At 43.3% G+C, this 13,107-nt stretch overlaps 1 protein-coding gene across 2 annotated transcripts in view; it reads left to right on the top strand.

The window, feature by feature from the left end:
* The first annotated feature begins 1,589 nt into the window (after positions 1-1,589).
* The window catches only part of celsr2 (cadherin, EGF LAG seven-pass G-type receptor 2), a 76,635-nt gene continuing 65,117 nt past the window's right edge, over positions 1,590-13,107 (top strand). For both annotated transcript variants that reach the window (XM_080424778.1, XM_080424777.1), the window contains exon 1: positions 1,590-5,372. In XM_080424778.1, coding sequence (XP_080280904.1) covers positions 1,754-5,372 — 3,619 coding nt within the window. In that variant the 5' untranslated portion in view covers positions 1,590-1,753. The remainder of the gene's footprint in view (positions 5,373-13,107) is intronic.

Here is a 13,107-nt window from a genome sequence, read left to right as displayed (position 1 = left end):
TAGACAGAGGTACAGTAGATCATCTCAATGTGATGTCAGTCACCCAGAGTAACCTTCAGATCTTCTTGAAATTGGTCAATGACAGTCACGTGATTCCAATGAAGCCACCTTGAACAGTTGAAAAGGACTTTACCAGTCTTTTTGACATGTGCCGATGTGGGTCTATTCATGATTGATTGTTACTGAAGTCTGATGCCTCTCAAAAATATCTTGAACACATCCAAATCACACTAAACTTACCACATGTAATCAAAAGTGCTATTCTGAGTGATGGGCTTCACTCAGATTTTGTCATTTTGGTCTGTCATGCCATAATAATGTGATTGGGTTAGTGGCCTATGGTACAAGGAACCCACATTTTTAAGTGAGATATACAGTAGCTTAAATTGTCTGTTTCTGTCCTTTAAGACCAGTAAATGTTTTCATGGTCTTGGCTGCATTACGGTAATGTGATGCCATGTAATTCTAGCGTTAAATGAACAAAGAATGTCTACCTGTTTTGTCAATGTCATCATATCCAAATTAGATTCTCACAAAGATGATGTGAATATCACCAACAGTCATCTCCAAAATATCCTCTCATTGCTATTGAGTTATTTGGTCAGATATTTATTTGTATAAAAATTGCTTAATTATTATAGCAAAACATTACCAATAAAGGATGCTTCTATATAGCTACATAACTAACATATGCAAACAATCTGTCGGGAACAAGATGCCAGCCCACAACTGATCACACAAATATTGTAATTAATTCGTTTATTGGGCAATTCATTGGTTTACCCTGCATGGAACATGCTTATAACCCACCTGCCTATACCTGCTGTAGCAGAACTTTTAGCTGCACTAATACATTTACACCACTAGGTGTCAGAAAAGCTCAGCATATCAATCCAACTTCCATTTCGCAGCTATTCTCAACAGAAACTACCGGTACTTTCTTTACAGAAAGTATTTCTTTACTTCTGTGCATCTGTCTCTTGATAATTTGAAAGAGGTAATCGAGGAAATTATAATGGTTATTCTATTCACTCCGTTTGCATTGCACTTTTAACATTTAAACGTGAAGATACTGAACCTTAAAACATGACAAAACGCTTGCTTTTAGATTGTGCTGGTCACAAGTCGGCTACTTTTAATTTGTACACAAAGGAGACTTTTCAAAATGCCCATGATGGCAGAATGCCCTGTGATAAGGATGTAAGATCAGTCCACATGATCCATTAAATTGTATCGTACTGTACACATGGCCTAGTAGCACACACATACACACACACACACACACACACACACACACACACACACACACACACACACACACACACACACACACACACACACACACACACACACACTGGCGCACACGCATGCACACACTCTCTCTCTCTCTCTCTCTCGCGCGCGCGCGCGTACACTCACACACACACACACACACACACACACACACACACACACACACACAGAAACAGGTTTATGATAATGAGAAGCCTCAGGGCGCAGGGGTAGCAGGAGCCATTTTTCTCATTCATGCGGAGTCCCGCGGACAGAGTGGAGGTGTCGCCTTGTTTAGATGAAGAGAAGAAGGTTACGGCGGTTCGTCTCATAATAAAGTACCCTGGATTACACCAGGAGAGCATGGATTCACTACAACACAAGACGACGCACAGACCACGGAAAGTTTAAAGGGAAACGGCGGCAGGAATTACGACTCTGAAACCGCGGGGTGACCAGTAACCACCACAACTCAGGAGAGATGCGCGTAATGAAGTGGGATTTGTTCTTGTTTGTTTTCGGCTGGTTACAGTGTATCTCTACGGTCTGTAATGGATACATTGTTCACATCAGTGAGGATGCGGAGCCCGGGACGGTTATATCCAGTGTGGATCAGCGGAGGAGCGCACGGTGCACTTTGGATCAGGTCATCGCTCCGAGATCCACGCACGGCTTCATCGAGACGGACTTTATTGTGTCCGAGACGAACGCAACGCCCGCGGCCGTTGTGTTCGTCTCGGACACAATAAAGTGTCCGTCGCTGCGCTCGAACCCCTTCTCCGTCTACACCGTGGTGGACTGCGGGGACAATGGCTCTGGCGCCAGGCACCTCGTCACCAGCCAGTACGACGTGCACGTCCATGGTAGGAACTGTTCAAACAAACGCAAAGGAAAATCTAAATACGATATGGAGGTTATTAGTCTATTGAATTCCCTTAATAGCCCTCATCTAGAGTGCCGTGAGGCGGGCTCCGCTTTATTCCCTGTGTGGGATCTGTTACCTGCCCCGTTGACCCACAGCCGTGTCCACTGCAAAGTCACCAAGAGCTCCGAGTTTTACTTTTCCGAGGGGCAATTGTTTGCGTCCGAGACGCTGTGCTGGCGGCACGACACGCTTCACGAACTTGACTTGCATTGTGGCCACCAGCTCAACGGAAATAATGTACCAGCCGGGTCCAAAGTTCACAACATCTCGGTCCGGTGGCGTGTGGGTCAGGGCCCTTTTAGGCAGGGCCACCTGGGGAAGTTACTGGAGAAGGCTGCCCAGTCTGACTCAGGCATTGTGAGCAGGAGGGGGAAGAGAAGCGTCAACAGAAGCGTCAACAGCGGCCCCCAGTTCCAACCACCCATGTACCAAGTGTCTGTGCCAGAGAATAAGCCAGCTGGTACCACTGTTGTTGTTTTGAAAGCGGTGGACTCAGACGAGGGTGAGGCGGGCAGGCTAGATTACTTCATTGAAGCCCTGTTTGACAGCCGCTCAAACAACCTCTTTGCTGTGGACCCAGCGAGTGGAGCTGTCTCCACTGTGGAGGTGCTTGACAGGGAGACAAAGGACACACATGTGTTCCGTGTGACCGCAGTGGACCACGGCACACCCCGCCGTACAGCCATGGCCACCCTTTCTATAACAGTCAGTGACACAAATGATCATGACCCAGTGTTCGAGCAGGAGGACTATAAGGAGAGTGTCCGGGAGAACCTAGAGATAGGCTATGAGGTCCTGACAGTCAGGGCCACGGATGGGGATGCCCCGGTTAATGGTAACATCCTGTATCGTGTCCTTAACAGCAATGGTTCTAACGATGTGTTTGAGATTGACTCAAGGTCCGGGGTAATCCGCACCAAAGGGCCAGTAGACAGAGAGCAGGTGGAGGCCTACATGCTTTTGGTCGAAGCGAATGACCAAGGTCGTGACCCCGGTCCCCGCAGTGCCACAGCCACGGTTCACATTGTGGTGGAGGATGACAACGACAACGCTCCACAATTCAGCGAAAAGCGCTATGTGGTGCAGGTGCCCGAGGACATGGCCCCCAACACGCAGATCCTGCAGGTTACAGCCACTGACCAAGACAGGGGGAGCAACGCGGTCGTTCACTTCAGCATCATGAGCGGAAACACCAGGGGACAGTTTTACATCGACGCTCAGACGGGACAGATGGACCTGGTGAGTCACCTGGACTACGAGGCCAACAAAGAGTACACCCTGCGAATCCGAGCTCAGGACGGAGGACGCCCGCCTCTGTCCAACATCAGCGGCCTTGTCACGGTGCAGGTGCTGGACGTCAACGACAATGCCCCCATTTTTGTCAGCACCCCCTTCCAGGCCACGGTGCTGGAGAACGTGCCACTGGGTTACTCCATCATTCACATACAGGCAGTCGATGCGGATTCCGGAGATAACTCACGGCTGGAGTATCACCTCACTGACACCACGCCCAACTTCCCCTTCACTATCAACAACAGCACCGGGTGGCTAATTGTGGCTGCTGAGCTGGACAGGGAGAGCGTGGATTATTACAACTTTGGGGTGGAGGCCCGCGATCATGGCCTCCCGACCATGTCCTCATCGGCTAGCATTAGTATGACCATCCTAGATGTCAACGATAACAACCCAGAGTTCACTCAGAAGGCCTATTACATGAGGCTGAATGAGGATGCTGCAGTGGGGACCAGTGTGGTAACAGTGTCTGCCGTAGACCAGGACATCAACAGCCAGGTGACCTATCAGATATCTAGTGGAAACACCAGGAACAGATTCTCCATTACTAGTCAGAGCGGAGGAGGTCTTATCACATTGGCACTGCCCTTAGACTATAAGCTGGAGCGGCAGTATGTCCTGAGTGTTACTGCAAGTGACGGAACAAGGCTTGACACCACCCAGGTGTTTGTGAACGTCACAGACGCTAACACGCATCGGCCTGTGTTCCAGAGCTCCCATTACACAGTCAACATCAATGAGGACAGGCCCGTGAGCACCACTGTGGTTGTGATAAGCGCCACCGATGAAGATACCGGTGAGAACGCGCGCATCACCTACTTCATGGATGACAGCATCCCTCAGTTCGACATCAACTCGGACACGGGCGCTGTCACCACTCAGATGGAGCTGGACTACGAAGACCAGGTTTCCTATACGTTAGCCATCACAGCCCGGGACAACGGCATCCCTCAGAAATCTGACACCACCTACCTGGAGATATTGGTGAACGATGTCAATGACAACTCCCCCCGTTTCCTGAGAGACCATTACATGGGCTCAGTTATGGAGGATGTGCCGAAGTTCACCAGCGTGGTCCAGGTCTCTGCCACTGACCAAGACTCGGGACTCAACGGCCGTGTGTTTTACACCTTCCAGGGGGGAGATGACGGTGATGGAGATTTCATAATTGAGTCCACCTCTGGCATTATTCGCACACAGAGACGTTTGGACAGGGAAAATGTGCCGATTTACAGCCTGCAGGCTTTTGCTGTGGATAAAGGTGTCCCTGCACTGAGAACATCTGTGAACATCCAAGTGACCATCCTGGACGTGAATGACAATCCCCCCATGTTTGAGGAAGAGGAGTTCGACATTATGGTGGACGAGAACAGCCCCATAGGCATGGTAGTGGCACACATATCAGCCTCAGATCCAGATGAAGGGAGCAATGCCCAGATTATGTACCAGATAGTCGAGGGGAATATTCCAGAGATTTTCCAGCTGGACATCTTCTCTGGAGAACTCACCTCCTTGATCGATTTGGACTACGAGACAACGTCTGAGTATGTGATTGTGGTCCAGGCCACCTCAGCCCCTCTTGTCAGCCGTGCCACAATTCACATGAAACTTGTTGACAAGAACGACAACGTGCCCGTGCTCAAAAACTTCCAGATCATATTCAACAACTATGTCACCGATAAGTCGAGCAGTTTTCCCACTGGAGTGATCGGACGCATCCCGGCCTACGACCCAGACGTCTCCGACCAGCTCCACTACAGCTTTGAGATGGGGAATGAGCTGAACCTCGTCATCCTGAACCAAAGCACAGGGGAGATTCAGCTGAGCCGGGCTCTGGATAACAACAGGCCCCTGGAGGCCTCCATGAGGATATCTGTGTCAGGTGAGGCCATTATTACCCCTTTAACTGCATGCTTTCAACCCCACGTCTTTTCTGAATATAAAAGCAGAGTAGAGAGTTAAGTAGGCTACATGTTACAGAGATTTATTCCTGTACTCTACTGTACTATGCTCCACCTCGTCATTTGAAATTTAAATGACATTCTCTGGATACTACAAGTGAGGAGTATTTAAATGTGGGTTTCCTTAGCTCCATTATTCCAGTATCATTCCCTAATTTCCTTTAGAATGAATCATTCATGAGGTAGGATTAACATGCAGTGCATGGTCTTTTATGTAAGGCCACTTCATCAAAACATATTCCCATCAGTCACAAGCCCCCTCAGACCTTTTCAACTATTCACTGCGCCTGTCAGGCAGTGACATACTTATTCAAGGTAAATTGTTTCATTTGCTTATTAGGCGGCCACTTTTGTCATCTTATTAAAGAGGAGACTTGTTTATACACCCCCGGATTTTGTCATTTAAATAGCTGTTCATCTGAGCATGAGCTGTAGCCAAATGTGCTTGTGGGATCCACACTCCACTGATCACCCTCCCCCCCGCCGCCCCCATAATTACTCATCATCCTTTTATACCATGAAAGGTTTCATTAAATTACAGTCTGTTTTGAAGAGTTTGTCTCACGATGATATTTAGAGACCCCAGGTTGGGAAACACTGGTGTCATCTGTTTGAATAACTTTTTATGGAACAGTAATGTTTGTATGGCCTCTATTGAACACTGTTCACAAGAAGGCCATATCTACCACTCAAGCATGTTTTATTATTTAAACTCGGCAGATTTGGGTCACAGTTTTATCTCTGAACTGCTGTTCAAAGTGAACAAAGTGTCAAACATTTGTGTAAAATGAACAGCAGTGGGTACAAATCCACAAATGTTTTGACACTTTGTGTTCACCAGTGTTATTGTCTCAGTCTTAACCTGTTTGACATAGTTGCATCACTTACCCTCCCTACACTTTATTCATACATCTTTATTGGCTATGATGTGACTGAACTTGAATCTGGGAGAGAGAATGTGTTGTGCTGGGATCTTGTGTGTGAGACACATTCTTATCCTTGACCTTGACTATCGGGGGGGGGGGGGTGTTATGAGATCAGCGCCCACATGAACCTTAGCGTACCTATTTTGGGGCCAACATTCGTCAAAAATTGCCAATCTACATGCTCAGAGGGTCTTGTAGATCGGCTATTTTCGGCAAAGAGATTTGTGGTATAGGGAAAAAAGGAGGGAACAAAGAATAGAGCCCTTGGAGACACTGGTCAACTAAGTATGTAGGATTTAAGTGGTCAAAGATAAAAAAAAAATAAGAATTCAAAGGAAAACGAAAACCTTTTCAGCAAGGCATAAGGAAAATTTTGCATAGTAGATTTGATTAAAGGATACAGTGCTAAAGGCAACTCCGCACCAAACAGACTCGTCCAGACTATTGCAGACTACTCCAGACTGCAACAGACTGGTATTCGGTTGGCAAAAGTTGCCATTTAAGTCTGTCAGCCGACTGGCCATTCATGTGCTAATTTGACTTTTAGCCTGCCAGCGTTGCCAGGTCTGCTTATTATAAGCGACTTTGGGCTTGTTTCCCTGCAAAGCCACTTGGACATAGGGATGTTCCCAGCGTTTTTTCTTCACTGACGTGCAGTGGTGTAAAGTAACTAGTACATTTACTCAAGTACTGTACTTAAGTACAATTTTGAGGTACTTTTACTTTACTGGAGTATTTCCAATTGTCTATACTTGTACTCCACAACAATTATTTTAAATGTTTAGTTACTAGTTACTTTGCAGATATAAATCATTATGAAACATACATTAACCACTTTAGCCCTATTCTATACCTATAAGCTATTTGAAAATAGCAGATCTACAAGCTCACAACGTGTTGCGATGCACGCGTTCTGAGCTTGTAGATCTGCTATTTTCAAACATTTTTGTACTTTTACTTTTGGTACTTTAAGTACATTTTTATACCAATACTTAAGTACTTTTACTCAAGTAAATGTTGAATTCCGGACTTTTACTTGTAACAGACTCAGAGTACATCTATTGCATTCAAGCCTGGAATTTCGTCATTTTAGGGGCAAGGCCACTTGGCCTTTGGTGTTGTAATTTTTTGGAGGGCACAAAGGCCAAATGCCAGGGCAGGAAGGCCATCCAAAAAAATAATAAATATTTTTAAGTCCAAAAATGATTTTTAAGTCCACGGAAATGCATTTAACTTGAAGGTTCAGGATGATTGTATTTTAATATATTATAAGAATAGTATAACTATCTGTGAAATATAACCCATTTATTTCACAAAATAATGTGTTGGCAAATGACCAATATTTTGTTATATAGGTCTCAATATGTCACATTCAGCCCTGGACTTCACTGACTGAAGTAGGAAAATACATTCTGTGAATTAGATTCACAGAATGTATTTTACCCACAAGTTATTTTCATTCAAATGAAATGTGAATGAACTTGCACTAATAATGACTTTAGTTGATTTTTCACTCTTTAAAATATAGTATTTCTTAATTATTAATAATTACAGCTTGTAGATTGGCTATTTTCACGATTTTAAATTGTTTTTAAATAATAATAAAAAAGGAACATACAAGATTTCCACCCGACAGCCATAATATATAGCCAATATATGGTATTTTTGCAGATTTCATTCTAATTGGCTACTATGCCTGAATATGAATTTCATGAGCCTGGGTAGGTCACCCTGGCTTGGCGGAGATATAGGTAGCGCACACTCCGCACAGCAGCAGCAGGTAAAAGCAATTCACTTAAACAAGGGTTGTGTTGCACACCAAAAAACCATTCTAACTGCTGAAAATTAAATAAACTTCCCATTTAGATCATTGTTGACAAATGAACAGGGGACTGGTGTCTTAAAAAAAAACGTATTGACAGGAAAATCGCGCATTGATACTTTTACTCAAGTAAAACATTTGAGTACTTTTTCCACCACTGCTGACGTGTACACAACATTTTTGAAAACTAATTTACAGTGGTGTAAAGTAACTAAGTACATGTACTCAAGTACAATTTTGAGGTATTTTTACTTTCTAGAGTATTTCCAATTGTCTATACTTTTACTTCTACTCCACTACATCTCAGAGGCAAATATTGTACTTTTACTCCACTACATTTATTTGAAAACTTAAGTTACTAGTTACTTTGCAGATATAAATTATGACATTATATTTTATACCGAGGCTATTTGAAAATAGCTGATCTACAAGCTCACAACGCGTCGCATCGCGACGCGTTGTGAGCTTGTAGATCTGCTATTTTCAAACATACTATAATATACTAAAACATCCTCAAATTTTTTGTACTTTTACTTTTGGTACTTTAAGTACATTTTGATACCAATACTTTTGTACTTTTACTCAAGTAAATGTAGAATTCTGGATTGTTACTTGTAACAGAATACTTCTACATTGCAGTATTGATACTTTTACTTAAGTAAAACATTTGAGTACTTTTTCCACCACTGCTAATTTACACACCTGCTCCCAATAAATTACATCACCACAGCGCAAAAGTAGGTCAAATCAATCAATCTCTCTCTCTCTGGGAGCAACAACGAGAAACAGTGAATGTAGGTTTTCATAGACATGGTTGCTTGTTTCTCTCACATAATCTGGCAACACCGACAGCCCTTTGTTGTCACTGCCACTGCTCTACCAGTCGGCTAAAAAGCTGAACATGTTCGGTCGGCTCTGGGTCGGCCGAAAAGGTCCCGACGGACCCCCCGACGGACCCCTAACCGACTGGACGACGCTTCCCGACGCCAAATCGGCCCAAAATCGGGCCGACTAGGATTGGTCTGGAGTTACCTTAACAGGCATTGATTGCTGACATGGAATTATTGGCTAATTAAGTGCTATGTTCCTGTTAAGGACACTCATACTCCTAATGCCAGAGACCTATATTGGTTGTTGTCAGGGTTGTTGTTATAATGGATTGGATGCCTGCTTTGTTTTAACTATCTGGCCTCCCTCGAGCCTCCTTAAAAGAGGTGGAGTCCCAAAATGACAGATGAGATCGCTGCCTGTTTCTCTGGAGGACAATAGTGAGCTGTCGATTTTCAGAGGCAAAGCGCTAGAGCTCATGAGCTCCTGTTTGGGGCAACAGCTGTGACTCTTCCAAGGACCAATTAGAGGCCTTGTTTCTCTGCACGTCCAGCACCTGCTGGGGTATATGTGTCAGCACCCCTGCCGGGGAGAGAGGGAGATGGAGGGGAGGGATAGAGGGCAGGAAGAGAGAGAGAGAGAGAGAAGTGAAGGAGGGACATAAAGTGATAGCATTAAGTGGAATGGATTTTGGAGGATGCAGAGAGAACTGTAAAATGGATGCAGGATCATTAGTGAGGCACTACTGTAGAGGGAGATTGGGGTATAAAGATGAGCAGATCCGCTTCTGCTGACCACAATTTAAAAAAAGCTTCTCCCTCAAGGGACCTCTGGAGTATACCTCTATTATCCTTTTGCTTTATGATGCAGTTTAGGAGGCCACTTATGATGGATGATTGTTGACAGGGTCCATTATATCTTGTTAGACTGTTATTAACATAGTTTTTGAAGGAGAACGCCACACAAGTATTGAACAGATGTTTAGATTGATCTTTACAATACCCTGATGTCAGGGTGTTTGTTACCTACCATAAAATATACTACATTTATCTTGACGAAAAGAGGCATTGCAATATGTCTGATTCGTATATATTTAATTAGTTAACCATGTCATCCACACACTGTTCTCTCCAAAGAGAGTAATATCTGAGCCAGATGATACCAACCACTGTGTTGATGAAAATACAAAATGTTGTGGTCTAAACATTAAGGAAATAAACCATGAATTACAACATGGTAATAAATGCACCATGGTCAACTAGGAGGTAACCATGTAGACTGCAGAAAAAAAACATGGGAAATACAGTACTTTATCTACAATGTCAAATGTAGCATTTGTATTTACTGAATTAGCTGCATTGAAATAATTCTAAATAATATTAGCAGTTTATTTAGAATACAGCTACTTATTTATTTTCTAGCACTTTTTGGCTCTCTCATTGATGGTTCCAATATAATTCTGGTTCAGACAAAAGAGGGTAACATCTGACTAATGGACTCGATTAGACAGCGTATGTGATTGTTATCTCTGCCAGGAGATCATGCATTTGGCTCTGTGTGTCTTTATGAGTGTGTGTTTGTCCGGAGCTAATCTTGCATAATACTAAGGCCGATCACCATCATATTTCTTGTGCATGAGCAGGCCATGGACCTCAATACTCCAATATTTTCCAAACCGATAAACAACAACCATGTCATTTTATATGTATTATTGCAGCACAATCATCCCGATCCCAATCATCCCGTCTGTCTATGGACCGGCACTAGCCAATTGTAAGCTGTTGCATGAGTCATGAGTAATCATGACAGCAAGTAAACATTTTCAGGGCTAATGTAGTCACATTTCAACTACAGTATGTTTTATAATTTGTCCTATTTGCTGAACTAGTAGCTGAAGTCCCAGGTGAGATGCCAGACTAACAACAGCAAAAAATACTCTATAAATATATTTGTCTGTTTAGTTTTAGGGCATAGGCCAAGTTCTTACTTCCTCTCATAAAGGACCGGCAAATGAAGTGTAGGCAAGCCAAACCTGACACAGTTCAGATTGCAACGTTTGATTGACTCGTGATACAAACATAATTGACACAAGTAATTATCAGAATCCTTTATTATATCCCTTACCCCCATTACCCCGTGTGATTTTCATACTCGTGCATAGCCCAATACATTATCATCACATGCCCCAGGCCCAGACACAGAGAAAGATGGTGAGAAGAAGTAGACGATGAATGTGTATGGGGGAGGAAGACAATAGAGACGATGTACTACTGGTAATCACATGCCGCGCTTTGCTTTATTGGCTGTATGTTGGGTTCTAATTTTTCTCCCCAAGTTGAAGATAGTGGAGCTAGAGAGAAGATAGTTGAAGTCACACCGATCCAGGGAGTTATGATGAGAATTCTGCTCACGGCACTGGTTGGGAAGCGCTTTATTGGCTCTGGGATTAGTTTTAGTGCATCTGAATCCTGGGATCTGTCTGTTCTCTGTTGACATACTAGGGAAGTGGAATACTGTTCCGAGGCAAGCATGAGCTTGCATAAATAGGTGTTTGCATTTGATGGGGAAGGATTTTCACCCTTTCATCCCTGCAACCCTGTTAGCTTACTATAGGAAATGCAGATAGTCCTTTGTTTTTTTCTCTTTAAGATTAATTGTAAGCTTCTTTGCTTCAGTATATAGGCTAGTAGTGTACTATATAGGATGACAGGAAATGCAGGAAGAGTGGATGTATGCAACAAAGGCTGTGAGATGAATTTGAAACCCATGGCATCAAATACATGGTGTGCACCTTATCCCACCATAACATCCTGTCCTTTGTTTGTATAGAGAAAATGTACAGCACCAAGCCACCAGAACTGAGATTGAGCAGTCAAATACATCCCCTTGACTAATGAAGGCAGGCTCATTCTTTTCACATCGCACTGCAGTTTTATGTCAGAAGCTAAGGAATCTCTAAAGTTCTACTATTGTGTTCAAAAACTCTCCAGACCTGCTGATTTCTGGCTTAGCTTGCCTCCTGTTTAATTATGTTTTTTTTCGAAAGCTGCAAAAACACAGACAACTAACTATCTCCAGTTTGTAATCATTTCTCTTACAATCCTTACTCTCAGTTATTGTACTATGCTCTGCATACATGTTTACTGATAAACACTGAACAGACCTTTACTTAGTACCTTTTTCTCAATGCACAATGGCTCTATAGTGCTGTTGAATGTTAAAAGTTTTCTCTTTTCCCCCTTGATTGTCACTATCCTTGCATAAAGATAATGCTACAAGAATGGAATTTTAATGGAGGAAGCTCCTCTCCCCCGTATCTTCTAAATGAGAACCCATGCAGCCTGTCCCAGTCGGTGTAATTTCATTACGGTCTATTAAGACTTTAAGCTCTGTGTAGATGGAGTTATTCATGAGTTTTTTTCACTTCAGGGCTAAAGCTGGGTGTAATATTAGCTGTTGGGTGGATAGCTGCAGAAGAACTGGTGCTGTGGGGGCCTCCAACAGCTGGACTGTTCTCCTTTCGAACTTCCTCACTGTTCTATTATTGTTACTCACCTCCAGTATTCCTCTTGTTTATGCTATTGCTACACCTTAACCCGTTCCATCCGGCATCTGTGTCATTTTAAGATTTCTTTGGCTATTCAAAAATAGCAGATCTACTATGAGCTTGTAGATCTGCTATTTTTGAAAAATCTTGAACATTTGTGCAAATCTTTGAATATATCATTTATTAAAGCCAACATTTGTAATTTTTTGCTTCTGGGGGTGTCCCTGGAACAAAACATTTTGAGATGGGGGTACGCCGTAATCTACAGTTTTTTTCTAAATCCTAACACTATGTTGCTGTATCAGTGGTGCTCCAACTTTTCCTTGTCAAGGACCCCCAAAATGTATTTGGCCACGGACTTGATTTTAACCTGAGGTTAAAACATATATATATATTCAAATATTTGCACAAAAATGTTTCCACGATAAAAAAAAGCAGATCTACAAGCTCATAGCACGGCACTCGTTGCAGCGCTATGAGCTTGTATATCTGCTATTTTTGAATAGCCAAAGAAATCTAAAATGACAGAGATG

Source organism: Gymnoscopelus braueri (assembly GCF_963280865.1).
Source record: "Gymnoscopelus braueri genome assembly, chromosome: 3".
NCBI classification, from domain to species: domain Eukaryota; kingdom Metazoa; phylum Chordata; class Actinopteri; order Myctophiformes; family Myctophidae; genus Gymnoscopelus; species Gymnoscopelus braueri.
The sequence above is the reverse complement of the archived record's forward strand: the minus strand, read 5'-3'. Positions and strand labels throughout refer to the sequence as shown.